The 27,926-nt window shown below is 38.6% G+C and overlaps 1 protein-coding gene and 1 long non-coding RNA gene across 3 annotated transcripts; one reads left to right on the top strand and one right to left on the bottom strand.

Annotated features, from left to right (window-relative positions):
• The first annotated feature begins 254 nt into the window (after positions 1 to 254).
• On the top strand, positions 255 to 4,978 carry LOC114138506 (uncharacterized). Its single transcript, XR_003594225.1, has 3 exons — positions 255 to 289; positions 2,321 to 2,323; positions 4,857 to 4,978. It is a non-coding gene; the product is annotated as an uncharacterized LOC114138506 (long non-coding RNA).
• Positions 4,979 to 19,543: 14,565 nt separating this feature from the next.
• LOC114138466 (uncharacterized) lies at positions 19,544 to 24,085 on the bottom strand. Of its 2 annotated transcripts, none has more exons than XM_028007752.1 (6): positions 23,744 to 24,085; positions 23,411 to 23,578; positions 22,546 to 22,610; positions 22,349 to 22,449; positions 20,961 to 22,234; positions 19,544 to 20,428 (listed from the first exon to the last, which is right to left on the bottom strand). In XM_028007752.1, exons 1-6 carry the CDS (start codon positions 23,904 to 23,906, stop codon positions 20,316 to 20,318), a joined length of 1,884 nt encoding a protein of 627 aa, XP_027863553.1. In that variant the 5' UTR covers positions 23,907 to 24,085; the 3' UTR covers positions 19,544 to 20,315. The 2 variants fall into 2 exon arrangements, with proteins under 2 accessions (XP_027863553.1, XP_027863554.1); XM_028007753.1 differs by having other exon boundaries at positions 20,288 to 20,428; positions 23,759 to 24,085.
• Positions 24,086 to 27,926: the final 3,841 nt, after the last annotated feature.

Below are 27,926 nucleotides of genomic sequence, written 5' to 3'. Positions count from 1 at the left end.
AAGGAAGAAATGCAAAACCATTTACAAAGAATGGGCCGTCCACTAACGCAGATGCTTTTCCAAGAACTAAAAGGAATGTATGATTTTTGCCAACCCTACCTGGAGTCGATACCCAGAGAAATCCCCCCCAAATCTAAGCCATCCAATGCAAATACAAAAATCTCCATCATAGGTCCTGCGGGGATCAGTTAGCATCCTAAATGATCTATCCTCATTACAGAGCAACAAAGATGAAAGGCATATGAAAGCCAAAGCTCTTAATTTACCAATTTGTCTTTTAAATTGAGATGTGCGATCCTGGGTACATTCATTTAAAAGTGCATACACATTAGCTTTCTTTAATCAAACTAATTTTTTTGCCTAAACTGTCACATTCAATTGAACTCTGATGCGAACCAAAAAAAAAGCAAACGTCGGCCCACCTACAATCCTAGGTCTTGGTTGGGTTGAAGTGAACTCTGGTGTGGTTTGAATGCATATGTGAATGCCAAGCGGACCAGAGACCGCTCCAAAAGCAGGAAGCAGACTACAGTACAAGGCATTATGGGTAAATACAGCCAAAACAAATGCAGTGGTCGAGAGCTAGCGGGAGAAATGGCTTGTGTTTTTTTTTTACCAATGACAAAAGAAAAATCCTACAACCACTAAAATCTATATTTTATTTATTTTTCATGAAGAATGAAGTTGCGCTGAGTGTCTTCTTCAGAGGTTTTCAGGTCACTTCCTTAAGTGGTTCTTGGTGCAGCGCTACCACAGGTAAGGAGGTGAAGAGGTTTTTCAAATAGTTTGGTTTGTTTGACACAATGCAGTGTGAACGAAAACAACAGCTGCTGGAAATGTAACAAACGTTGCAATTTTGGTCCGAAATCAAGCCAAGTCTATGGACCATCAGGTGTGAAACCTGAGACCAACCTAATACCTAAAGCCAATTGGTAATGAAATACATTCTGCCTGTTGGACCTTCTCAAGACTCAAGAAAGCACACACACAAAAAAAACGGCCAGAATGCATTGCATGACTAGAGTGTTATTCTTCTAGTTGTAACAATGACATTTCCTGTAGACAGACGGCTGGGGTTGTTTTTGTCTGTGGTCGATTTAACGCCTCCATTTGCTGTCTTAATAACTCGACAAAGAATAAAAGTCAACGTAGCCCTGGTGTCTCTGCTGCTTTAGCTGAACTTTGACTCAAACACTGCAGAGGAAAGAAGCAGAGAAACTGAATGATAAACACACAGGCTACTTTCCAGCAGCAGCATCCGAATCCAGGAGCTGCTCTCCCTCTGATTTACAGAAGGCAATATGTTCATGCTTCCTTGTTTTCTCCAGCGGGACGTCTAGCCCCGACAGTAAATCTCTATCACCAATACTCTTCCATATGGCTGCATGAAAATTTCATTGTGGAGAGCCTGAGGCTGAGGAGCCTGGCTGGTGCAGAACAAGTGTGTATGTGAAGTTTTCCAGACGAAATCCCGTCACGTTGGCTGGCTTTGTCACTGAAGTCGCTGGATTTGCATGAGCATGTGAGTCTCTGCTCTTTGCATGTTAATATGTATTAAAAGCTGGTTAACAGTAATTAGAGTTTTAGACGCGCATCATGAGAGAAATTTAGCATGGAGAATTAACCAGCATGCTCTTTATTCCAGACAGTAGCTGAGTTTAACCTTAAAATTGTGCAAATTGACATTTCGAAAATACATTAGCTAATGGAAAAAACAGCAATTTCAAAAAAACATCTCTGGATTTTCCATTTAAAGCTTTTGCGCTAGGATGAAGTGGTTTTTCGAAATTAGTGTATTTCACAAACACTTTTTTTGCCATCACACAATTAATGTGATCAATAAACGGATTTTACTACTGGCAGAAATGACAAAGAAGATGACAGAAAGTGATAGGAGGATGACAGTGCACCGTGTTTTCTTAATGACTTACCACATGTGATTTTAACTGCATTTCTTGTCTTTTTTTTAATGGAAACGTTTTAAATTGCAAAATTATGGTTTTTCAAGTTAGTGGAAGTTTTATACATGTTTGTATTGGAGGCGCAGCTCATAAAGTTTTTATATTTAGGTGAATAAAAACCTAATAGGTGGATTAAAAACCCATTCAAGATTTTTTTTTTTTTTTTAAATTAGCCCCTTGGAAGCTGTTCCTCCAAGTTGTGGGAAGCATGGATTTGTATGTCGTTGATGAAAGACCTGAGTCTAAAGTAGCTTTATATGATTTATGTTAAGAGAGAGAAGCAGGACTCATAGCACTAAAAAAGCTGAACAAGATTGTGTTGGTTTTACCTTTTTGTCATAGTCTGTCCATGTGAAGAGATGGTGTCCAGATTCATTTCTAAAGTAGAGTGTAGTGAAGGATGGTGGAACTAAAATTTTGCAGTTATTTTCTATATCCAACTTGATTGAAATAATTGTATGACAACAGAGTAGAGACTTTATAAATTTGTCTGACAGCAGGAAGTGATCTGATTTATTTGGAGCAAAAAAAATGGGTGACCAAACTTACAACAATGTTGCTCCACTCGCTCCATTGTTTGTGTTTCTTTTAAAATTTCACAATTTTGTCAAAAGAGATTATTTTACAGAATTTTCGTCATTTCAAAAAGATTACACCACAAAAAACCCCAAATGTAAATATGATGCCACTCTGCTTTTAAACAAGAAATATGCAGCTAAGCAGTTCTGTCACAATAACAAATTTTGCGGGACGACAAATTGTCCACAAAGTGATAAACGATAATATTGTTGTTTTGAGACCATTTTCAAATAACGTAATGCTAATGGCCTAATAATGCAAAAAAAAAAACATTCTCAAAGATCAATAAACTTTAAATTCCAGTGAACATTTAACACTGGAACTGGTAGACATTTGAAATATCCAAAAATAAAATAACAAAACAACATAAACAACAAATAAAAATCTCTGTAAATAAAACTGTGATTTTAAAAAAAGGGCCAGGTGAGACCAAAGCACCAGAATGAAGATTTTGGTAAAAAGAGAAAGAAAAGAGAAAAACAATAAATGATGCAAATGGAAATTATTGATTTAGTTTGATCATGCAATTAATTTATTCCTTATTGCAACAGGCGTGCAGTTAAAATCTTCTTACAGTCTGATGACGTACAATTTTTGTGGAATAAAGTTGATTTTGTGTCTGCTTGTTTTCAATCATTACAGACAAAATCCAACGAAAAGTCAATCAATCAGTCAATCAATGAATCAATCACTCATCTTTATTCTGGTCCACATTACATATTACAGTTTAATCATAAAGTCCAACACCTCAGTGAAATCAAACTAATTTGGTGTCAATCAAAAATGCTACCTGCACAAACCAGCATAAATAATTTAAAAATCAATTTGATCAGATTTCTTAATCAAATGAACAAATCCAGAGGTGAGGCGACTCTTCCAGAGGTCACAGAGGTTAATCTCTCTTCTTTTTTAAAATCTTAAAAAGGATATCTGCACAAGTGACATTTCTTGCTGCAGAAAAGTTTGACACAAATTTTAAATAGGTTAGAAGGCACCGGGCCGGAGCGGAGGCAACTTCACTCAGACGAGTCACACAGGAATTTTACATTTTCAGGTGTTTCTAAATGTTCATTATGCCATTCATGGCAACATGGGGTTTTTGAAAGAGAGGCAGGCCCACAGCATCTCAGATCCACCACCATACTAACCACTGTGCTTTTCCACATATTTATCCACTGTTTCATACCAAATACACCTGGAGGTTTTACTGCAGGAAAGCTTAATTTTACTCTAAGAACAAACGCCTCGTTTTCTGGAAAAATAGGAGAAAACTTTGGAAAAAGAAGGTCTGATGACTCATTAATATGTTTCCGACACGACATCCATTTCATGCTTCCCTGTGTCGACCGCTGTACTTTCAAAGTTCTGAAGGATGAATGAAAGAAACATGAATCATAATCCTCGGCGAGGACCGTCTGACTTAAACAAAACCACCTCCACCTCCACAACACACCCTGTGCAAACAAAGTTTCCCTTTCTCACCCAAAGCAGCAACATGTTCCTGAAAACAGCCAGGAGCTAAACCAGCGTGCGCTAAAGCAGCTTCCACGTTGGGCTGCTGCAGCTTTTCAGGAGAGCAGCCACACTAGGGGTCAGTGTTGTAGTTCGAGAGGACTCCGCTGATGAGCAGAGGCTCAAACGCAAGCATTCATTTCATTTGCCCTTTTACAAAAACTTCATATGCAAACCACTAATTGACGCCATAAATTACCCAGAAGCTACCAAAAGGCTTAGCTGACTTTTTTTTGCATAATGTTTAAAATGTCATAAAGTGATAACTGTCTTTACTTTACTCACTATTCCCCAGAAAAAAACACGCCTGTTTTTCTTATGATATTTCTTAGTTTTCTTCCTTTCTTCATGTGTTTTTCTCCCCCAACACAATTGCAGCTGATGCAGTTTTATATTTGGGGTTGAAACGATCGTTGTTCCATTTTTACACACACATACGTCTTAGAAAACAAAGGAAGTATAAATATACCAACGTTGCATTACTCACTATGGAACTGCGGCTGCTTTGCTGTGAAATCCATCACCTGTGATCAATCATTTATGCGCTCCATCTGCGTCCGGGGCATTTTCAGTTAACAGCAACACACCACAGGCTTCTGCAACACCGTTTCCTTCCACAGAGGAGCAACATTTCAGATGGAAACTGGGAAATTTTGTTCCAAGACTTGAACTGTTTCATTCTAATGACAATCTGAAATTATTGTCATTAGAATGACAATAATTTAGATTTTTTCCTTTCTGTCTTGTGGGATTTTATTTTATTTTTCAAAACTTAACTCTTGTCAGAGGTTACATTAAAAATAGAAAAACCAGCTGAATGCAATCATAAGGTGAAGTAAGCTGTTAAATTGAGGTATGAGAATCCAGGCTTTGTTTTGCCTGTTTGCAGTTTTCTGGGGATTTGTAACTGAGGTTGTAGTAGCTTAGGTGTTATTTATTTATTTGCATTTGAGTTAAAATCGTCTATGTTTAAGTCTACACTAGAACATCTACTGGAAACTGACATGTATATCAGCATGTGATTGTTTTTATCAGTGCCAGAACGGTTCTATTAGATTTATCAAAGGAAAAAAAAAAAGTCTATTTGAACAAATGGCAGTCATGTTTGAGCAGCCAAAAATATAGGATGAAGTGAATTCAGTCCAAATAATCTGACGGTGTTGACTGTGTGCACAGGATTTGGGCTTTAGTACTCCAGGTCAAAGGTTGGCATCACACAGCAAATGAAGACGATAACGCATCAGATTATGGGCAGAAGAAGAAGAAACAACCCTGAAATATGTCATAAATAAATACAGTGAGGAAAGATCTGCTGTGTTTCTAAGCGTTGCTCATTTCAGCAACAAGATCAACAAGGATTCAGAAACTGATGCTATTCTTTTTCTCTTCTCCTTCTCTCTCTAGACGGTGTATGAACTGGCTCTTTATCGCCCCCTATGAAAGCTACATATATCTGAGTGGAACGTGGATGTTTGGCTATAAATATAAATATGAATATGTGTATGTTTGCTCTTTACATCTCAGAAGATAACCTGAGCAGGAACTCAACTCTGAACTGCTTACTGTTTGCTCCAATCAGATTTGCCAAGATCTATTTGACGAGACACAGCGACGGTTTGAACCGATTCTTGCTGCTCCGCAGACAGAAAAATACTGGAAGAATTCTAGATTTTTAAGACACTTCAAATCAAAATGGTAACATTATTTCCCCTCCATTTAATTATTATAATAAATCATAGGACAAATACATAATTACTGATAATTGTAGTTATTTAATTGCTGTATTTAATATCAAGTTGATTTGCACAGCACATTTCAGCAACAAGGCAGCTTAAAGTGCTTTACACAATAACAATATAACACGCTAATTATGAAACAAGCAATTAACATATTTTGTCAAATGTCATTATCAAAATATACACCAAATATGTTGATCAATGTTCCATTTACTACTAATTAAAGGCAACTCTGAACAAGTGAGGTTTTAGTCTTAATTTAAAGGAACTCAGTGTTTCAGCAGTTTAGCAGTTTTCTAAAAGTTTGTACCAGATTTGTGGTGCATAGAAGATAAATGCTGCTTTATTATTTCTGCTTTGCAACACAGGAACTATGAAATAATAATTATTTATATGTCTATCTTATGTATAAATATTTATTCATGCAAAAAATGGATTGGATTGTGACACCGGTTACAAAACAGCACTACTGAAACTTTTTCCTAACATAAAAAAAGAAGCTTCTGGTGGAGTCATCTTTACATTGGACCATTGTGAAAAGAAGAGAACTGTACAACAAGGCTGTCATCATATTTGCACTTTTTCCTCCACTTTGTGCATCACTGACTGATTGTGTTGGAACTAGAAAAAAACAAACAAATCCTTTCCATGTTGATAATGCCTCGAAACAGAAACAATTACTTTGACACTCTGATTCAACACTGATATTTGTTTACTCATATAAAGAGGCCAAACCATACAATTGTGTTTTCTGTCCAATAATATTTGTCCAATTAAGTGGACAAGTGGCTACAGGACAAGTGGCTACAATTAAAAAAAAAAGTATAGATTTTTGCCAAGATTACTGGAACACTGATAAATCCTTTTTTTATAAACGATCACCCAGCCTCTGACTACTTTTGTAAAGTATGATCCTCTGATCTGGAATTGATTTATGTCAAAACTAATTTATTCAAACAGGTACATGGATATGAACAAATGGACACTAGATGGTGCTAGAGCACATCTAGCATATCTGTCCTTTTTCCTTTGGACAAAAATCGTGCCCTTCTAAAATCTTGCACAATGCAGTTTGTGTCTGTATCATAAATATGCTCTGGTTCAAAGGCCAAATGAAGCATTAGGTCACTATTATTTTTAATTTACCAATTTAATTTGTGTACAAAGAATCTGATTTTGGAATTCCAAGTGTTATAAAATAGTGCTGATATATTTCAATCCAAGCAGCCAAGTACTCTCAAAATTAGACAATTTCAGTACTGTGTAGAATTTTCTTTATAGCCCGAATGCAGTTAGAGGTTCTCCATGTTGTAAAAAATCCAGGGGAAAAATTGAAGTTTTAGTCTGGAAGCGTGCGTAATTCTGAAATTAAAAACGAGTAGGAAACCTCGACATTATTTCAGTACGAATCCTCATGTGCAAAATCAAACATTAACAAAGATGTTTGCACACATACAAACATGGTCACAACTGAATAAGCAAACATACACACTGAGCTGGATTTTTCCTGCTCGATTGTCCCTCCATCCATCATTTTACCAAGTAGTAATTGAAAACACATCTCCCCGGGCCCCTGGCACCCACTACAAATTCGGCTCACCGGGCCTTTTTTTCCCCTCGCAAAATAAAGCATAATAACAAATAGAGTCGGAGCAACCAAAAACAGAGGATGCACGCTGTAGTTTTTGGCACAAGATGAAGAGAATGTGTTCCAGGTTCTTGGTGGAGAGCCAAATCCATTATGCCAGATTGTGGGGGGGTGATGGAAGAAATATACATTTCATTGACAAATGGATGAAGCACTTGTCCCTGACCGAATAATAAATCGTTAAGAGTCTGAGTTGAAGTCTAAAAGTCTATTTGTTCAGGATGTCCAATACTCTGGCTTCAATGACTTTTTCAAAGTGAAGTGCACAGACAGACAAAATGGAAATGGGAAACAACAATAGACAGACAGATTGTGGATTTCCTGAAATGACTTTAACAGGAAAACACACAGAATTTTGCTGAAAGTGTTCACTCATCTGCCTTCGCTCACAAATTGACGTTGGATTGTTCTGGTAAGTCTTTCCATTAAATTTAGAAGTTTGTTCCAGGAAATTTAGGCCATTCTTCCAGAAGTGAGGTCAGACACTAATGCTGGACAAGAAGGTCTGGCTTAAAGTCTCTGCTGCTGTTAATTGAATTGAGGTCAGAACTCAATTTAAGTTCTTCAACACTAAACTCACTCACTCATAACTTAATGGACCACACCAATTGAACTTTTGTGGAGTCATATTGGGAAAGGAAAACTGTTCCCAAAAAGGCAGAGAGCAAGAAATAGTCCATAATGTCTTGGTATGCAGAAGGATTAGAGGGGCTGTATTATGTAAAATCAACTTTTTTGAATTTTACATCATGTTATAATGTTATTCAAAAACAGACCTGGAGTGTTGCCTTGATTCTTTCCCACAACTCAACCCTTACGACTGATAGAAACTTGTCTTGCTGTCACAGGTGGTGGATGTGGATGGATCAACAACAAACTAAAATCTTCAATGCAAAGTATTTTCTCTTTTAACCCTCTCACGGTCTTAAGAGGGAGGGGTTCAAACTTTTTACTCTGTCCGCAGTCCCGGCAGAGTCGCACTGACCCTTCTGAGGGTTTTTTGTGTGTGTGGTTTTGGGAACTGACGGTCTGACAGGACAACCCCTCGCTGTCCGACCGTGACATCTACCGTGCTCCTCCTGAACGTCGTGCTACGATGCGGGAGGAAGGGCTAATAACTAAGCTTTTTGCCTTGCCTATACTTTTATAGACAAAAGACCACATCTATATAATAACTTTTACTCAAAGAAGACTTTGGTTCACAGTTTCTATTCTGGAAACTATATCAATATAAGGAAACACCAACTAGACTTCTCTCCATGAGGTAGACATTACTTTGATAAAAGCTATTGTGACAAAATCTCATTACATCTCTACCCAAACTCCACCTTAACCACAGAATGTTTGCTAATAGATAAACACACAAAGGAAATCAGCCACAGCTTAACAAAAGTTTTTATCAAATTTGTGAACTGAACTCAATTACGCAGACATCCTTTTTCTAACGGCTGTCACAGGTAAAAAGGTATTACGACGCACGGTGTTTACATTGACATGGAGGTACGACAACAAGAGACACTTATTTAATTGGCAGTGGAGAACGATAACGCCTGCAAAACACCCACGTCTTGTCTATGTGGTAAGACTGCATTCCCCAGATGCGTGTACACGCACACACACACACACACACACACCATTGAAAGCAAAGACTGATCACTGAAGCAGAAAGAAAGGAGAGGAGGTGGAGGTGAAAAAGCAAGGCCTGACAGGCAATGATTGATGTGCACCCATCAAGCGAGGCCTGACACTCATCTCTCTCCCACCCTCCATTTGCAACAAAGTCACCAGCATATGTGTGTGTGTGTGTGTGGGGGGGGGAGGGGGGTACGGATGGGTATTTTCCAAAGTGTGTGTTGGAAAGTAAAGCCCGTTCAATCAATAAAGCACGGCTCTCCGAATTGCGGGGCATTGGCCGGATTGCTGACTCAGCGGACGAGGAGGCGTAGGGGAGCGCATTTCACATGTAGATTACAATCCCAGCATGGTAACCTTTAGCGTGGGCTGCGTGTGGGCGGCGAAACAGAGGCGCGGAGGAGTCTTAGCAGCATGTAAACAAGTCTTATATGTCAAAATGGCACGGGTGACACAGGACAGACACGTACCAGCGTTAGTGAGACATATCTGTGACGTGGAGGTCGCCCAGAAGGTGAAATGTACTGAATGTTTGTGCATATGCGTCCTGGATCTTTCAATGTAAAACATGCGAAGAACAAGAAAAGTCTCTCCGATGCAAATTGAACAATTCTGAGGTCAATTTTAGACTCAACCGATTGGTTTTGGTAATCGTAGTTAATTTGCTGAAAAATCAGACACAAAGAATGCTACATTATGTAACTTTTTACAAAAATGCCTTTTTTTTTTTTTTTACATATCTGTTAAACGTTTTATGTCTCGATAGAATCTGTAAAAAATCAAGCTCTTCCAGGAGCTACCATTGCCATTTGCAGAAGTGCACCACTCCCGGGTAAAAACAACCAAGGTTGACCTTGCAAAAGAACAATGACCTTGAACACACAATCAGAGCTTCAAGGGAAAATCTTAGATCAAAACACAAAGTGTTAGAATGACCCAGTCAAGTCCAAAACTTAGTCCAATTGAGAATCAGCGTGAAAACAGAGTCCAGATGTTTAAATTTGAAAACTTATTATTTTCTTACGCTTTACAATTATGTGCAATATTTTCTTGGTGTGTCACAAGTCTGCAGCTTTTATCCAATCCAATGTTAAGTGACATTTAGAAAAAAGACAACTTATAATTTTTTGATAAATATCTGTTACATGTGGGTCTTTTAAGGAGCCACCGCCTTATTTTAGTTTACTATTTTTTTTTTAAACAAAAAGACATCTCACTTTTGTAAAAAAAATTTTAAAAAAGAAAGAAAGAAGGAAACAGAATGGAAGCATTTTCTATGTGATTTGTGGAAATTATGTAAAAAAAAATAAAATAAAAATAAAGCCCAGTTTTCAACTTAATGAATAGAAAAACAGATCCAAAAACCACAAATTATAATTTCATTCATTGGATTTGTGGTTTCAACTTGTGAAAGTGTTGAAGTTTGAGGAGTGTAAAAACTTTTGTAATTAAAAATGACAAAATCAGTATCACAGAGGACACATTTAATGGTTCCCCCAGCAGGTCGGGTTTGACTGGGCATGAGCTACTTGGCAGAGAAAATTGGCAAAACTGTTCAGTCTCTTGATGTTCAAAATCAAGAGAGACTTGCAGCTTATACTGCAGGAAAATGTTTTTTCTATAAAGCGAGATGGAATGAGATGGGTTGAACACATGCCACACTTTTACCCTTTTGATTTGATTTGTAAAAAAAAACAAAAAAAAAAACAAAAATTGCTTTAGATTCACACGTGACAAAATGTGAGGGAAAAACTCAATGGGTATGAATACGTTTGCAAGGCATTCTGTCTCACATATATAAAAACTACGGTTTCACTGACTACATGATGTTAAATACAACGCAGTTGAAAGAGTCTCAGCCCTCTGTAAAAACTCTAGAAGACGAGTCTTGGAAAAAAAAAAGAAAAATACAAACGAGCGTCTCGCTCTCAGAGGAAAAAAACTCCGGGGCTAAATGTTGATGGAAATGTTTAATTTCCTTTCCTCCCAACAGATGCCAAAATGGGCCGCCAAGATTTCTTGATTTGCATCTTTAGTTGTTTTGTTGATCTTTACACCACATATTTGGATTCGGAAACAGCCCGAGTAATTTGACTGGGGACTCCCAGTCTGCCTTTCAGGAGAAATCTGCACTTCAGCCATTGCCATACTTTTCTTTTCAAAGAAGTTCAAATGTGAAAAGGAAAAAGTGTCTGAACTATCTTTTAGCAGGAGAGTGTTAGCACATTTTATTGGTAGCAACTGAGAAAAGAAACACAGTAGAAACTGTCCTTGTTGTTTTGGCTTAGCATCAGGATGGGAGTTAGCGTTCAAATTTTGCTGACTGTTAAAACCGCAGCTTTTGTAGGAGTGTGTATAACACAGCTGTAATCTGTGAATCCTTTCTGAGCAGAAATGTCCACTCCACTAAGCAGAGGGTGAAGCTTTAAATTAAAAATCAATTATCTGAATAAAATGAGAGGCAGATAGGATGTACAGAATACGAAGCATTTGTCTAAATTTGCGAATTTAGCCTGTAGCTTAATGACCTTCAGAGACTGAAAGTTGAAACGGATTAATAATGCAATAGAGGTGTGAACCCACGTTTTCATAATAAAACCTTTTGTCAAACGTTATCAGACCGACCAATGGAGGAATGGAAAGCCTGTTTTGTATGACGTCACTTCTGAAATTCAGGTATAATAGGACAGCTACACTTCTGCAAAAACTGAAAATCAAGCTAAAGTCAACATTCAAGAAACTTTTAACTAGAAAAAGGTCAAACTATGACTCAGACAGCCTTTATTTCTGAACGTGCTTTACTTTGGCATTATTTTAATGTAAATTTTTAATTCTACATTTAATTTCATTTAAATTATATGCTACGGGAGTTAGCACAAAAGTAAAACAATAACAGCAGTTCAGATTTCCTTCATGGAGCGAAAAATAAAGGTTTTTGATCACAGACTACGTAACATTCAGAATCACTTTAATTCATAAATCCTAACTCATAAACACATGATCTTAAAACTGCTTCCTCTCTGTGTTAAATGAGAGCCAGATGACACAGCAGCAAAGGGCCGAATATCGTTAGCAGCTCAGCGTTCAGCCGCAGTCAGATCCCAGCATGACCCCGCAGGGGTCACCAGCAACTGCTGTGTGCACGTCTGCGTGCAGTAGGTGGGAGAATTTGTAGGACTGCGGGCCCCCCGAGACCTCTGTCCCGCCGGAGACGCTCAGCTGGCAGGTGCGTTAGCGTACAGTTGATCTGCTTTGCACATTGCTAAGGGAACCCCTTGGCCTCAGCAGTTTCTGCTTTCCTTCGCATTTTCCACGGAGTGTTTCTGCTCTGCATCTGTGTGTGAACGCGTTAGTCCAGCAGCTGGAGTTCCACTCAGCCCGGCCTCTCTCTCTTTATGCAGTCCTGCTGCAAATAATGAACTGTGTCTCTGCACAGTGGGAACCATTTTAACTCCAGAGCAACGCAACGCGCAACAGGAGCTAGCGCCACTTAACGGGTTTTTTTTTTTTTTGCACCCAGTTTACATGTCGAGGCCGCCGATTTACGAGAAACTAACGGTGAAGCCTTGCAAACCCCGTAGCTCCGAGGGCTTGAAAAGGCAGCCAAAATCACGTGAAAGCCCGGACGTAAAATGTTTATCTGCCAATAAAGGAGCGCGCCGCAGGAAGATGGCTCGCTTCTCTGCTTCCCCCCCCCTTCTTCTTCTTTTTCCTGAGGGGGAGATTTGGCACCTCACTGTACAGCTCGGCAACAAAATTACCTCAGCCTAAACCTGTCAACAGACCATTACAGCCCATGCTGACTATTACAGGCTGGGGAGAAAAAGGCCACAGCCGCTGTAGCGAAAAGGTGTTGGCAGATATAAGCCGGAGGAATGCGGCAGTGCGGATGTTCGCTGGCCGTGTGGAGGGGAGTCTCACTTCTCCAAACACAGTTGGGTCTGTAAACCCTTATCAGCACGCTTAATGAAGCGTGCTGATCTGAGATATCAATACGGGTTGGATGGGATTTAAAAAGAAAAAAAAATTTAAAGGAGAGAGAGAGACAGAAAACATTACGATAATCCAGGCTTGAAAAGTGTACAATGCGAGGAATCGAAAGTTTTGTTTATTGCCTAACTTTCAGCAGAGTGATTAATCTCTCCAGAGATGTGTTTTTTTTTTTCTGTTACTCCCTCCATTCCAGAGGAATGAGTTAGTCTGTAATAACAACGACTCGTTTCTAGACACCTCCATACTCCTTATCTGTGCTACGTCTGGGTAATTTTGACCTCTCCCTGACTCATTTCATCAGAAATTTATTTTAACTGTCACGCTTACTGTAAGTCAGTGAGACGTGATCTAGTGCAACGTGAGTTAAGCGAGCGATAAAATCAGGAGGATCTTGCCTTAAGACTAAATACTACTACAGGAAGTTCATTTATTAAGGCCATACATCTCCGGAAAACACAAACAGGTCCGTTTGGGAGTCAGTGGTACCAGCTGTAGCATCTTAAAACGCTCTTATTTCTTCTCAACTCCCTACAGTTTTCATAAAAGCCTGTATTTTCAAAAGCAGAATATGTTTGCAGATAAAAACTGGTCACTATAAATTTCCCTAAAATGTGGCAGCTTTAGAAAGTATCCTTATCCCTTGAACTTCTAAAACATTATGTCTCGCTACAATCTATCTATTATAGATCTATCTGACTTTCTCTAGCAAACCCATGTATGATGGCCCAGAAGGGTCAATCATATTCCTAACCCACAACACATCTGTTGTGATGTGACTTGCTGTTCCGTTGCGGCCTTTACATTTGTTTCCTTCTGGGCCACCGTAGCTGTGAAACCTACATGGGACAGATGTATTTATATACATAAACTACACAGAAGAGGGCCATTTTTACTAAGTAATTTACTTCAGACGGCAAGCTGGTTGCATTGCACCTTATTTAGGAGTATTATATGAAGTAAGCTAAATATAGGTACACACCACACTTTTCAGACTTTTCTTTGTAAAAAAAAAAAAAAGACAAAATGCATAATTTTACTTCAATCTTTCAGAAGGGGTTTGCATAGATTTTATGTAGGGGTGTCAGTGTAAAAAATGTTAAATATGAATGCATGGCACCGCTGTCAGATTAAAATAAATAAATGATGTAAGATTTGCCTTCCACTTCACAATTAAAAGTCCACGGAAAACACTAGAATGTCCAGGGCCGGATTTAGAAGGATAAGGACCTCTGAGCTAGAGTTAGTTTGGGTACCCTGTCTTGGGAAAAAAAAAATCTAAATATTTTACTCATTCAAAGTACAGATCCTAAACAGGTAGACCTACAGATTTGCAGGTATGAATTGATGGCTGGTTGGTTTAAATCATCAAATATTTGAGTACAGTTTAAATTAATAAAAATGCAAAAAAAAAATTGTTTTACATAAATAGATAAAAATCCACACCACATGTAAAATGAGCCCATGACTTTGAGTAATGTTTGTAAAACAATACACAAAAAACAATTCTTTGGGGGGGCCACCCCAAAAACCCGTGGCCCTGGGCAACTGCCCTGTCAGGCCTTTATAAAGTCTGGCTCAGAGGTCATCCCAAATAAACCGTCTTCCTTCTCTAAACAGGCTCAGTTCTCCACTCACGGGCCTTCGTTTAGTCGCTTCTGTGGACATTTAGACCCCTCCCAGCCCACCATGTCACCCCTCCCCCTGCTCTCTAGCCCTGCGAGGAAGGCAGTCATACCTGGGGGCCCATGAATGAAGCCCTCAGGTAAAGCGCTGTTGAAACAAATCTAAAGCTGCCTAATGACACGCACCGTGAAACTCTTCACAGGTCATTTACGCTGCTGACAGGCTGCTGCCATAGTTGTGCAAAAGCCTCCTGCGCTCAGCCTGTTGGCGTGTGTGTGTGTGTGTCGGAGACAGAAATGGCGCAGATAGACACGTTGATAAGGGAGCCAAAGTTAGATGTGTGTGATGTGTGTGTGTTAGTTAGTTGTATTCTGGGAAGGTAATCTTGTTGCTCTGTAAAGCTGTGTTTAGTCCGTCAGCATGGTCTCTGCATGGGAACGCTGTTAGAGGAGTTGTCTCTACTGGCTGGTCAGTGCTTTAAACATGCTTTAGTTTTGCTTTGTTTTCCTTTAGTGAAACAGCAGATGTCTCTGGAAACTTCCGCCTCATATTGATCTCCAAAATGTTCAAATACACCGTGTTCCAAATTATTAAGCAAATTGGATTTAAGTGTCATAAAGATTACATTTTTTGTTGTGCTATTAAATTTATAGATGGTATTGTGTGTCAGGGCTCTTTGAATCACTATAATTAATTTCAGAGAGCTGGTTGATTAGTTTGTCTGGTGAGCTCAATTAAAGGAAATCTACTTAAGAAGGATGTTCCACATTATTAAGCAGGCCACAATATGGGAAAGAGAAAGGATCTCTCTGCTGATGAAAATCATCAGATAGTGTAGTGCCATATGACAAGATATGAAAACATTAGATATTTAACGAAAACTGAAGCGTCTCTGTACTCAGCTCTGCAAAAGGACTCTCATGCTGGAGGTAGATACACCTAAACTTCTGATTAAATACATTGAAGTATGGTATTTAATTGTAACAAAATGTACACAAATATGTCAAGAAAGAATCATTCTGTCAAAGAAACCTTTGAAATATTATGCCCAAACCTAGGACAGAATTTAGAAAAAGTATATAGAAATCTACAAAGTACTTTAACGAACAGAGTCATATGATTTTGTGCATTGTTCCTAGATAAACAAAGTTCAAATCAAAAGCAAATCTCATTTGAGGTAGAGTGGAGAAGCTACAATACCAAAATAAATATAAACTTCAAGAGGAACTCTTAAACTAGCGTCGACAGGGGTGTTAGCTTTAATCCCTGGCCACGCCTGTGGCTAAAGCTAGCCTTAGCTAACACCTGTTAGCACTGTTTTGAAGAGCAGTGTTAATTTCCAAATAACCATTAACTTCTTTTACTCAGCTATATTTTTAAGCTAACACCTGTTAGCTTTAGCCAAGGATCTTATACACTATACATTTAGACAACCACTCCTAAAAATTAGACCTTTAGCCAAGTCTACTGTTTTCTATTTCTCAATAACATTAGGATGTTATTGAGTTCTGTGCCTTTGATGAATCAAGATTCCAACGAACACAATTTCAAATTTTGTGATATTTTTAAGTCAATATTTTCACAATGGAGGTCGAGGAAAAGAATATTTTTGTTTGCCGAGCAGTGCTGATTTCCAAATAACCGTCAACTCCTTCTTACTCAGCCGTATATTTAAACCTCATTTCCGTATATTTATTGTACTCGCTGAAAAGACCGCTTCCATCGTTCGCATTTAAGAAAATATTCCACGTTGTTTTCTTTGCATATCAGATGACACAACACTAATCTGCCCATCACACGCTCCCATTTATCCCGAAATTGCTCCCAGACCTCTCTCCGAGGGCCCCCGTTCCCGACGTCATTTAATGTCTCTGCATATAAAGTTCAAGCTCGCAAACTCTGCTCTGCTGGAAAACGAAAACATCCACACAAGAATAGACAGTTTAAACAGGTGCTATGGTAACATAATTGTAACTGCGGCAATTACTGCCGTATGCCCAACTAACAGCCATAAATCATTCCTTTTCCGACAAAGGGGAACGTTGTGGCGCTCCGCTCCTATCCGATAATCAGAAATTGCTCCGTGTAACGTGGGCACTGAAACGAGCCTTTCTTCTGCTTGCCCCCTGATGTTTCGCTCCGACTGCAGCGACATCACAGGGATCCTTCAGCAAGCCTGATATTGTACCTGCTCAACACCTGTTAGCTTTAGCCAGGGGTTTCATCAAATAGTTGAAATAAATACACTAGTCATCATCATAACCATAATCATAGTCATAAAAAGGAACAAAAAAAAAAAAAAAAAACCAGGGGGCCTTTATACTGTTGCCAAATTGCCCTGCCATGTGATTTACCATCAGACTGGGTTTGGAGAGGGGGAAACAGATAGGGGCAGAGGAGGAACAAATAATCAAACACACACACCTGCAGACCACCCGTCTCTCTCTCTCTCTGACACACACCTGTGAGCTCTAACAGGCGTGTAACGGGGTGGGAATGGCTCTGAGGGAGGAACACTGACGAATTATCCCTGGATCACAAAGACCAACATTGTCCTCCCCTCCTTGGAACACAGCAGCGCAGCAGGTGACTGTAATGATAAGACAAATTAGCCCTCATATTAAAATAATCCCTCCTGTCTAATAACAATAATATTCTCCACGCCGAGGCGGCGCCCGACGTCCACAATGCGTTTTGAACAGCAACTTGTTGAAAACAGATTTGAGTGTCTTGTGAAATAAGGCCATGATGACTACTTGACCTGTCAGCAGCTCCGCAATACGCAGAGGCTGGGATAATGGGAGCCAACGAGCGCCATGAGGGAGCGCTTCTGTAATGACTCCAGATCCTGAGCAGCTGGTGGGATCCCGGCAGGAGCCTGAAAATGTGGACGACATCGAAACAGCTGAAACTACACCTGGGAAATCCTAGTTTTTACTCACCCAGTTATATCCTCAACTTTTCAGTCGGAAGGAAAATAGTGCGATACAAATGTTCTCATGTCTTCCACGGTTCTAGGCTTGTTTTAAAGCTTTTAACATGGTTTTGATTAATACTGACTTAAATTAATGTTTTTTGGGGGGGTGTTTCTTAGGGTGCACTCACACCAATCCTGTTTAGTCCGCTTTAATCATACTTTATTTCGTTTGCCTACAAAGTCTGGTTCATTTGGGGGAGGTGTGAATCGAACTCTGATGCAGACCAAAAAAGCGAACTCTAATCTGCCTAAAAACCCTGACATCTGTTCGGTTTAAGTGAACTGAATTGAATGGATGTGAATGCCAAGCGGACCAGCGAGCACTCCAAAAGCAGGAAGTGGGCTATCGAGCAGTGCATTCTGGGTAAATACAACCAAAACAAACACGCCAGTCTGGTGCTAGAGATACATGGCTGGTGGCCTTTTACCAAAGACAAAAGAAATCCTACAACCATTAAAACCAGACAATATTTTCGTGTTGCATTTTGTGAAGAACGAAGTTGCGCTCGGTGTCTTCTTCAGAGGGCTTCATGTTTCCTCCAGTGGTTCTTAGCGTTTTTCAAACGGTTTGATTTGTTTGACACAGTGCAGTGTGAAACCAAACCACAGCAGCTGAAAATATAACAAATGTTGCAATCTTGATCCCTAATCGAAGCAAGTCTACGGGACTATTAGGTGTGAAAACACCCTGACTTTGCCAAGCAACATAACTCAAAATATGGAGGGAAACAATGTACAGAGAACAGATGAGGTGATGCTCTACTGAAAATGGGATCTTTATGTTATTCTGTTAGCCTACTATTGTCAAACGCCTACCAGGGTTCATAATTATTCTTTCACCCCCAAATTGAAATACTATTGAGAACCTGATAATATTACAATATTTGTCAGTACAAACAGGCAGCAGTGATTCCATCACCTCATTATCAGAAAATATTAATAAAATTAGCTGCTACATTTACATTTTAAGTTGCTGCAGCTAATTGTATTTACATTACATTTTGTATTCACATAAACCCATTGGTTATGTGGGCTTTGTCGTATTTCCTGGTCTTTTATCTTGAGCTACAGTCAAAAAAAACTAGAGTTGTAGTACAAGCAATTGGGTTACAATGAGGAATATTGAGCCTCTCGTTTATACTTACTTGCTAAATAGGAAAAATATAAATCTTTTAACACATTACCATCGAATTATTACTGGCCTCTGCCACCGTTTTCTCTTCTCCAGCTCTCGTCCTCCGCTTACGCCAGTGTGTTTGGGTAGGCTTCTTCCTCTACTGGGTTTAACAGGCTAATAAATTTGAGCACTGCTGCCACCCAGTGACTGGAGGATTGTTCATCGGTCAAACGTGAAACGACAAAGTCCTCCTGCATGTTGTCCAAGGAAACCAGTGGAGACTGACAAAGAATGGGGTTCAAAAAAGCAACCCACCAGTCACAGTACAAATTAATTATTAACTCCTGCTATCATTATCATAGCTGGAATCAGCACTTAATACTGATATGTTTAAAATTAAAAATGAACATGTATGAACAGGTGCTATGTGATTTCAAACTCAGAAGCTTATAAAATGTGTATGCTAAAACTTTGAGTGTCTTGTGTTTTTTGCTTTTATTCCTAAATTTTAATTCAAAGGTTATTTTAATCGCTTTAAACGTGTGACTTAACACATGGACATGAATTTAAAATGTGGAAATAAATGGAGGGGAATTGCTGCTTCAAACTGAAGTTCAGTGCACATGGTGTCAGAGCACAGTGCCTTGCAAAAGTAGTTAAAAATGCATTGAACTACATGCACAAATATCAATATATTTCATTGGGATTTTATGTGATACATTGAAAAAAACAACAAAAAAACAACAACAAACAAATAACTCAGAATCAGTTTATTTTTTGCTGTTTATTGTGAAAAAAACTCAGGGAGTGCAGTGTTAAAAAAAGTCACAGACTCAGCTGTCTACACACAATTTGAACAGCAATTGGTTCAGATCTGTGCAAAAAAAAAAGAGGGGAAAAAGTGTCACATCAAGATTTATTTAAAAATGTTCTTATCACAATCAGTCTCATCAGCATGAACTTACTTTAAGGTTCAAAATAGATCAGACATTCGCTACAGCTTTTCTGCTAACATCTGCTACAGTGATGTTCAAAACTCTGATTCTGCTAAAGTCATCAAAGTCTGACTGTTGACTTATAAAACATGAACCAGAACAGTTTCACTCACTCAGACAATAGAAAACCTTCACAATATTTGAAGTGTACAACATAAACCAAGTGAAGGATACCATTATTTTAACACTGCATTTTTGTTTTTATACATTTATGCTCTAAAATGAGACGTAACTACGAGGTACAATTATTCAAATCTGAACAAAATCAACATGAAACTGAAACAAGCTCAAATGATAACAAGTAGGACCAGTCTTAGTAAAATATAAAGTTTTCCCACCCAGAAACATGCTAGAGCCAAGGAATTAAACTGTTCTTCAAGTCACTGTCAAATCATTTTGTCTGAGCAGCTCTACATTTTCCTTTAACGGGAACTTTTTTAGGTGAAAGAAAGTAAGGCCACTGCTGGTTTGAAATGATAAACCGATTATCAGCAATAAACTGATTATCACGAGACGTTTTTGTCAGTCAGGATGGAGCTCCTCTAAAGGTTTGAAGCGTTTTGCATTCTCAGCCGCCTCCGGGCCAAAGCCTCCTGCTTCTTCCTCTCGATCTCCGCTGCAGAGCACTTCCCCGCAGTCTGGCTGGTGACAAAAACTGGAACAACCGAAGTACAGAAGGACACAGGTGGGAAAAAAAAAAGAGAGACCACGATAAATGTAATGAAAATTGGCATTATGACTGATTTGTGATCTCGCAGTGCTTTGCTTATTAATAACTACAAGGATTAATGTGCGTCATTGAGGTTTTCTGAGACAATCCAACACAAAGTTCAGAATAATTGTAAAGCGGAAGGAAAATAATGGCTTCTAGAAAAAAGAAATCTAAAAAGTGTGACTTGGGTCCAGGGTTTGTATACTTTTCCCACAGTGAAATTCAAGCACTTTTCAAGCGTTTTCAATTTTAGTTTTCGATTTTTCCAGCACCACACTTTGGAGATGAAAAAACAAGGTAGAATTAACTAAATTATTTTATGAGACATTAAATTTGTTATATTTTAGTTTACCTTGTCTTTGCCACTGCTGTCACAGGATATTACTAATAACAGTAATAAGTTATGTATAATAGTGAATAGAAACTGTCTTCTTTAATTAATTTGTGCAGTTCTTATTATATTCTACCAGCTTACCTTTGTTGTTTATGATGGCTGAGTCAGACACATTCCTCTTGAATGCTGCATGCTGGGACATGGAGTTCTGGGCGACTCTGGTCATTGCTGGATGAGGCTTCATAGCCACGTTGCCATGGGAGAAATCTCCACCCGGATCAACTTGGCTACCCGGGAATCTTTGCGAAATCCCCGATTTGTTGTTGCCGCCTTTCAGAGGAATGTTCCATCCTTGGTAGTTTCCGGTTTTACAGGAAGTCAACGGCAGAGAGTGGGAACGAATGAAAGAACCCGATGATCGTCTGTTCGCACCGACACCAGAACTCCCAGAGGATTCGGCGCTGACATGACAATCTCTCATGTTCTGGCGTCCGTCTACAGGCCCTTTCAATTTTTGTCCCTCCCAGAGTTTCAGAGACGCTTCATCCGGCTGGCTGTTGGAAACCCTCTCCACGCTGGCGCATACCTGGTAGAGGAGGGCGTCATCATCGCCGTCGTCCCATAAACTGTCCGATACGTCTTTAACCGAAGAGGCCGGCAGAAAAAACTTCGCCCCATTAGTGACTTTTTCACATTGGGGATTGGAGTCCGTCTTTGTGGTAGCACGTTTCTGCTCTGTGCTCTTCGATTTGGGTTGTATAGCAGTGGAACCAAACTTTGCAGCTTCCTTATCCAGCATGGTCTGAAAGTGAGGGTTGGATTCCAACTTAAAAGTGCTACGATTTCTAGTTTTTGTTTTGGGACATAGATCCTGCAGTAAACAGAAACTTGTTTTACACGGGTTCTCCGGCTTCTTATTCGAAGTTGACTGAAGAGCAGAAGCTAACTCTGTAGTGTTTGTGTGAGACTTTGCTGAGGTCTTAGGAGGATTGCTTGGATCTTGTGTCAGTGCCAAGATCAAGGAGTCATTGAGTAGGTCGTCATTGTCCCAGTCATCCTCAAAGTCAACCAAGTTATTTGTAGAGTGCTTATCAGCTGGTTTGGGTTCTGACTGTCTCTGGTCAATGAAGGCAAAAGTCTCGACTAGGTCCTGTCTGTCTTGCGAAGAGACCGAGCCTTCGCTCAACCTGCCGCTGATTCCCTGGGTGGACGAGTCAAACAGAGCCCGAAGCTCTGCCTCCGCTTGTTCCGACAAAGATGGACACCTCGGTTCTTTGACGTTGTTTTCAGAGACGTCCGCAGTGCCACGAAGTTTACCGGTGACGGTGTCCTGTTGGACAGAAGTCTCCTGATCTTGCTGCGTGGTTTTATCAAACAGGTTGGCAAGAGACAGGAGATCCTTCACATTGCTCTGTCTGTTTGGGATGAAACAATTATCAAGAGGTAAGAAGAATTAGCTTCTATAGGTGAAAATGGTGTGTGAGACTTTGAGACTTGAGAGTGCTATTGGGATTTCACATCTGGAAGACCTTTTCCGGACTCGTTGCTTCGGGACATCAGGGGTGCAAGGGATCGCGCCATCGTCCATCCAGTGGAGCAGCAAGGATTCGGTCACTTTGGGTTTTATATTCTTTAAAAGATGCAAATTGAAGGAAAACAAAACCTCTCAGAAGTTTTTCAGATTGAGGATGAATGCAGTGATGAAGGTGAGGATGAAACGACTGACCTTCGGAGCAATGCGGTTAGCAATATCAGAGATTTTCACAGCTCTGGTGTTCTTGTTACGTCGACCTTTTAAAGGGACAAGAGGAAGGTAGAAGCAATGCGATCATATCTGATTAACATAAGCCGAGCTGTACAGTGAACCTCCATCCCAATAGCGTTGGGCATTTATCATGTCGTTTAACATTTATTGTGAAAAAGTTCTTATAAGAATTTTGATCTATTGTTTCTAAAATGTTCAATTAATGATGTTAAAAAAACAAAACTGACCATATTGTGAGAAATTGTATTTTTTTAAACTAGCTTTCTCAATTGTTTGTTCCATTTAAACATAAATAAATGCCAGCAAATTCAAAAATAGAATTTAATGCAGTTACTGGGTGGAGTTTATTGATATAAATCACACTTCTTTAAGTCAGTCCCTTCAGCAAGTTACGATGTTATGCTTGCAATTATTAATGCAAGGGCAATATTTGTGTTTAAGGCATTATTAATACAGTGCCACACAGTCACAGCCATACAGTTACCTAAAAAATAAGTAATAAATCGTTTTTTAATGGTCATTTTTAACATTAACACAATAGTACCAAGATAAAGTCACTTTATCAACAACTCATACTAAGGAGGGGTAATAGGCTTTAAGATGAATATGCAGTAGATTAACTTAACACTGAAACAAATACTACAAGAATCTAAAAATGTATTTGAGTACACGTATCTACTTTGTAAGGAAAAACCATGTGAAGTTTTTCCTTTTTTTTCAAATTTCTAACAAAATGGCTGTTACTACACTTCTTGGTTCCCTTGTTGACAATATATTTCACACATGATCAGAACATCCAGTCAGACAAACAGCGTGGATTCGTCACCAGTGTGAGTAGGGGATGTGGCATCCCAGAAAATGTCCTGTGAAGCCTCAACATCTCCTGGAGACTCTGTCACGTTAGAGCCAAGGAACCTGCTGCTGCTGCTGCCTGGGAGCCGAGGACTCCGCAGATGTGTGCGAACAGGAGTCAACTCAGAGGTTGTCCTGAAACCTAAACATTGGATTCCAAATAAAAACAATTTAACAAAAAAAAAACATCATTACAGCTCATTTATTTATAGGAGAATGTGCAGATATAGCGACTATTATTGAGGCTATTTTCGTGTAAGTATTAATCTTCAACATGTCTGATTTAACCTGAACGAACCAGAACTACCTTCCTCTTCCTCACCGTTACACCCAGGAGAAGTTGCAGTGGGTAGCATCTGCTGTGTGCCTTTGCTGGCCTGTTGTTTGCCGCGGTCAACTTCAGAGATGTTCCTCCACAGCTCGAAGAACTCAGGGCTGCCAGCAGCAGGTTCTGCCCCCGGTTCCGACATGGCTCACGGTAACAGCAACAGTTCCGGTTACCATTATTCTGTTAACTGTTTCAAGGGAATACTGGGGGGGCCGAAATCAGCGCGGCTCGCGACCTGCTGGCTGTAGAAAAATGTCTGTTTTGGGTCGTTACATTCATTCGAAGTGAGCCGCCATGTTGTTATTCCGTGACGTCGGCAGCCTACGGATGCCGAATAGGTTTTGACTGAGCTGGGAGCTCATTTGACGCGTGAAGTAAAAGGGTAACGTTTTTTATTCATTATACCTGTTAATTATTTATTTCAAAAAGCAGTGAGTATTGCATAGAAGCCCTTTTCCGCCATGAAAGAGAAAAAGCTCGACAGGAAGTCAGAATTATAACTTTCAAAGTAATAAATTTGACTTTAAACGTCCTAATTATAAGATACAAAGTCATAATTCAAACTTATAAGTCATAATTATTTGATTCAGTCATAATTATGAGATGCAGGAACAAGACTCCTTAGAGAAACAGCGTCTATCTCATAATTATAATTTTGAAAGTCAAAATTATGACTTTGTGTCTCATAATTATGACTTTAAAAGTCAAAATTATTACTTTGAAATTCAAAATTAGGACTTTTATTCTAATAAACATAGCTGTTTATGAGAATAGACTCGTAGTTATGACTTCCTGTTGAGCTTTTATTTTTTTTCTTGCATGGCGGAAATGGCCTTCATAGCTTTGATCATAAGAAAATGTCTGTTAAGTGATTGGTTTTCTTACCGTATTGTAAAACTTTAACTTTACGTACACAAAACACACCATAGATTACATCATGTCAACTTTTATCAAATAAACATCAACCCTTATTGAAAAAGTAAATAAAATTAAATACGTCCTTCGAAAGCCCTCGAAATGCACTGTGGTTTTTAAAGTCCACACAATTCTATTGAAAGTGAAATTGCGCTGTTGCCATTGCTTTAAGTGTGCCTAATCCTTTGTTGAATCACCATTCCATATTCTTTCAGCATCTAATTTTCTTTATCTATATGGTACATTATACACTTGAAAAATATCTAATACTTGATGTAGATCCATGCTTTCTCTTATTACCAATGTCTGTCTTCATTGTACCAAAGTATATAAAAATAATGTCTATTTTTTGTTCCCATCTCCTGACTCATACCTTTTATACAAAAATGTGAGATTATTTTTAGTCTTTAAATTTCTCTGGAGATGGTGGTTTTAGTTAAAGGATGCAAATGAGATTTTAAAAAAAAATCAGAATAAAGTATGTTTTGAAAATAACCTTTAAGCAGGTAATAAATATACTTTACTTTAATTATGGTTCATATGTAATATTCTGAATATTGTTGTTCAGATGTAATATTCTAATGTTCAATGCGTTTTCATCAGCCATTAATCATTATGTTTAATGGATAAAAAACAAACAAACGATAAAGCCTATGAAGCATTGATCTGCGTGCAATTAATCTACATAATATGATGGCACTACTGAAATAAACAAGCATCAATAATTTGCTAATTTATTGAATGGGTTTGTATATTTTAGGTTTGTTACACGTATACTAAACTCCTGACTTGAGTATGCCTCAGTTTTAAAGTCGCGGTTGTTTACGGTACACTTCAATAAAGAGAAACAAATAATTGTTTTTTACTTGAACTTTTTTGACCCTGAAGGCATCTTAAGCGGTCAGCTGTTAGGGATGTCCCCTCTCGTCAGAGGGAGTCCAGTCAACATGGCTGCTGTGCTGCATTTTAGGCCAGTCGAATGCTGCAGGCCGCTGGATTTGGACCTTTGTCTATTTTTTTCCAGTACTGGTGCTATTGTTAAGTAACTTAGCTACTTAACAATAGCTAAGTGTTGAAAAATGCTGACAAATTTGGTTCTTTTCTTCCTTCCTTTGTTCCTTCCTTCCTTCCTTTTTTCTTGCTTTCTTTCTTGTTGTTTTCAAAAGAGTTATACTTTTAACATTCTGCAGTAGAAATCGATACTTTTGCACCCAGCTCTGTTTTTACTGTACATTTCTTAGTGGTAAAAAAACCCCCCAACATCCTGACTTCATCTTTACTTTTCTCAGCTCCAAACTGTATCCAGTAGGATGCACGCACACATTTGCTAAGAAATTATGTAATGTATATGTTCACTGTTCATCTTATTCTTGTGATGTGTTTATTGATCTCACTATCAGGGTGGAGTTTTATTTGTGTGTTCTGGCTTTAATAACTTTTATTTAAAAATCCTTTAAGCATAAACAATTCTGTTTTAAGCAGTAGGGGAACAATCCACATTAATCTTCTCTTCGATCTTACAGATAATACTTGTCAAGTTAGGTCTTGGATTTTATTCAAAAAAGTACTTATTTTACCTTTTATTTACTTTTTGTTGCCATAAAAATAGCTCAGTTGAGTATGATAGCGCCAAATGAAAAATGACTTTTGTGATGACAAGGTTTCAACAGAGCAGTTGGTAATAAGCTGTTGTTGCAACATGTCTGTGTTCTTACAGATGCCACCATCATCTTCTTCTTATCTCTGAAAGCTGAGTTTTGTAGTGAAGTTATCAGTGTTGTTTATTTAATGATGTCATGCCAATTCACTTTTATGATTTCAGTAAAATAATAGCTAAAATATTTGGTTCATAAGGAAGTGAAAAGCTCTTTTTCTGGCGGTTCTGACAGAACTAGCATTCTAGATTTATGCTACTTGGTGTTTATTGATTTCATGTAATGTTTTCTCATTATGTAAATAATTTAAGTAGTTTAAAATGTAAAAGATTCTTGTAAAGTATTGCATGTGTTTCACCATAGTGTTTATTTAGCTTTTTCTCAAATTTGCAGATTTAAAAAAAAATATATATATATATTATTTTTAAAACTAAGAAAATTAATAATTTCAGTTGAATGTCTGACTTTCTGCAGAGTAATTTCCTGAAAAAATCACTAGATGGTGCTTGCAGCCCTTTTTGATATTTTCCATACTGTATATGTTTTTGTGTTTGTGCATGAGAGGACACAATAAGGAACACTCAAGAAAAACTGGATGCAGATTTTGTATTAAAAAAAAAAAAAAAAAAATCTTCCATTGAAATTCTGCGCTCCAGTGAAACTATTTTGGAATAGGCGACACAGGCCCACGTGTGCACTCAAGCTGCGGTAAATTACTGGCCTTGATTATACTTGATTCTGCTCTGATTGTTTTCATTTGGAAGCAGTTTATCAGTACGAAGAAACCGAGACACCAATCAACCGTGCTGCTTTGATAGAACGCCAGCAACTGTTACGAACAGATGACCTGGTGTTCGAGCCTCGACTTCCACAATTAAAGCATAATTCTTATTTTATCAAAACAGCAGCGGATACTTAGGAACATGTGTTGATCAAATTCACAAGAGCTGAAAGGAAAGGAAACGTATGTCATTGCTGAGGTATTTCCCAGTTGCACTACGAACGGTGGGCTGGAGGGGCCCATCGCCCTTCCTAAATATGTCGTAGATCCCTGGCCAGTAGTCCTAAATGGTTTTTTTTTAACCTCACAAATAAGGAATGAAGGTTAAGTTACTTTTTTGTTTATTTATTACCCTTTTATATTAATATGTGTTGTTTTTGTGCTGTTAACACAGACCAGCCCTTTCAAAATGTCAAATTTAGGACAATTCAAGAGAGAAAATCATGAACATTAAACATTTTGGAAGCTATAACAAGCGTGTTCGAACATATACTGGATCTGATTATTGCTTTGAAACCGCTTGAAAACATGAATCCACCAAAATCACCTTTTTCATCATTTTGGGAAAAAGGTGATTTTTAATTTTATTATCGCAACACACACAAATAAAACTCTCTTAACGGCACCCTCCTCCCTCTTTGGTCCCCAGTTGGATGCCGTTTTCTATTGGTGCCCCTGTCAATTGATGATCTTAAAGGGTTTTTATTACCAAAAAAATCCAAAGTATTTACAATCATGTAATATTAATTTCCTAAATAAATAGGGGACTAGAAATAATGCGATTCTAATATTCTTATACATGCTCAATTAA

Source organism: Xiphophorus couchianus, chromosome 22 (assembly GCF_001444195.1).
Source record: "Xiphophorus couchianus chromosome 22, X_couchianus-1.0, whole genome shotgun sequence".
NCBI lineage: Eukaryota > Metazoa > Chordata > Actinopteri > Cyprinodontiformes > Poeciliidae > Xiphophorus > Xiphophorus couchianus.
Note: the sequence above shows the minus strand (reverse complement) of the source record. Positions and strands in the feature narration are given on the sequence as shown.

Coding starts and splice junctions, on each gene's coding strand:
- LOC114138466 (XM_028007752.1), bottom strand. CDS start 23,906: ATGTCGGAACCGGGGGCAGAACCTGCTGCTGGCAGCCCTGAGTTCTTC. Junction 23,579..23,743: donor TAACGGTGAGGAAGAGGAAG/GTAGTTCTGGTT, acceptor TCCAATGTTTAG/GTTTCAGGACAACCTCTGAG. Junction 22,450..22,545: donor CTAACCGCATTGCTCCGAAG/GTCAGTCGTTTC, acceptor CATCTTTTAAAG/AATATAAAACCCAAAGTGAC.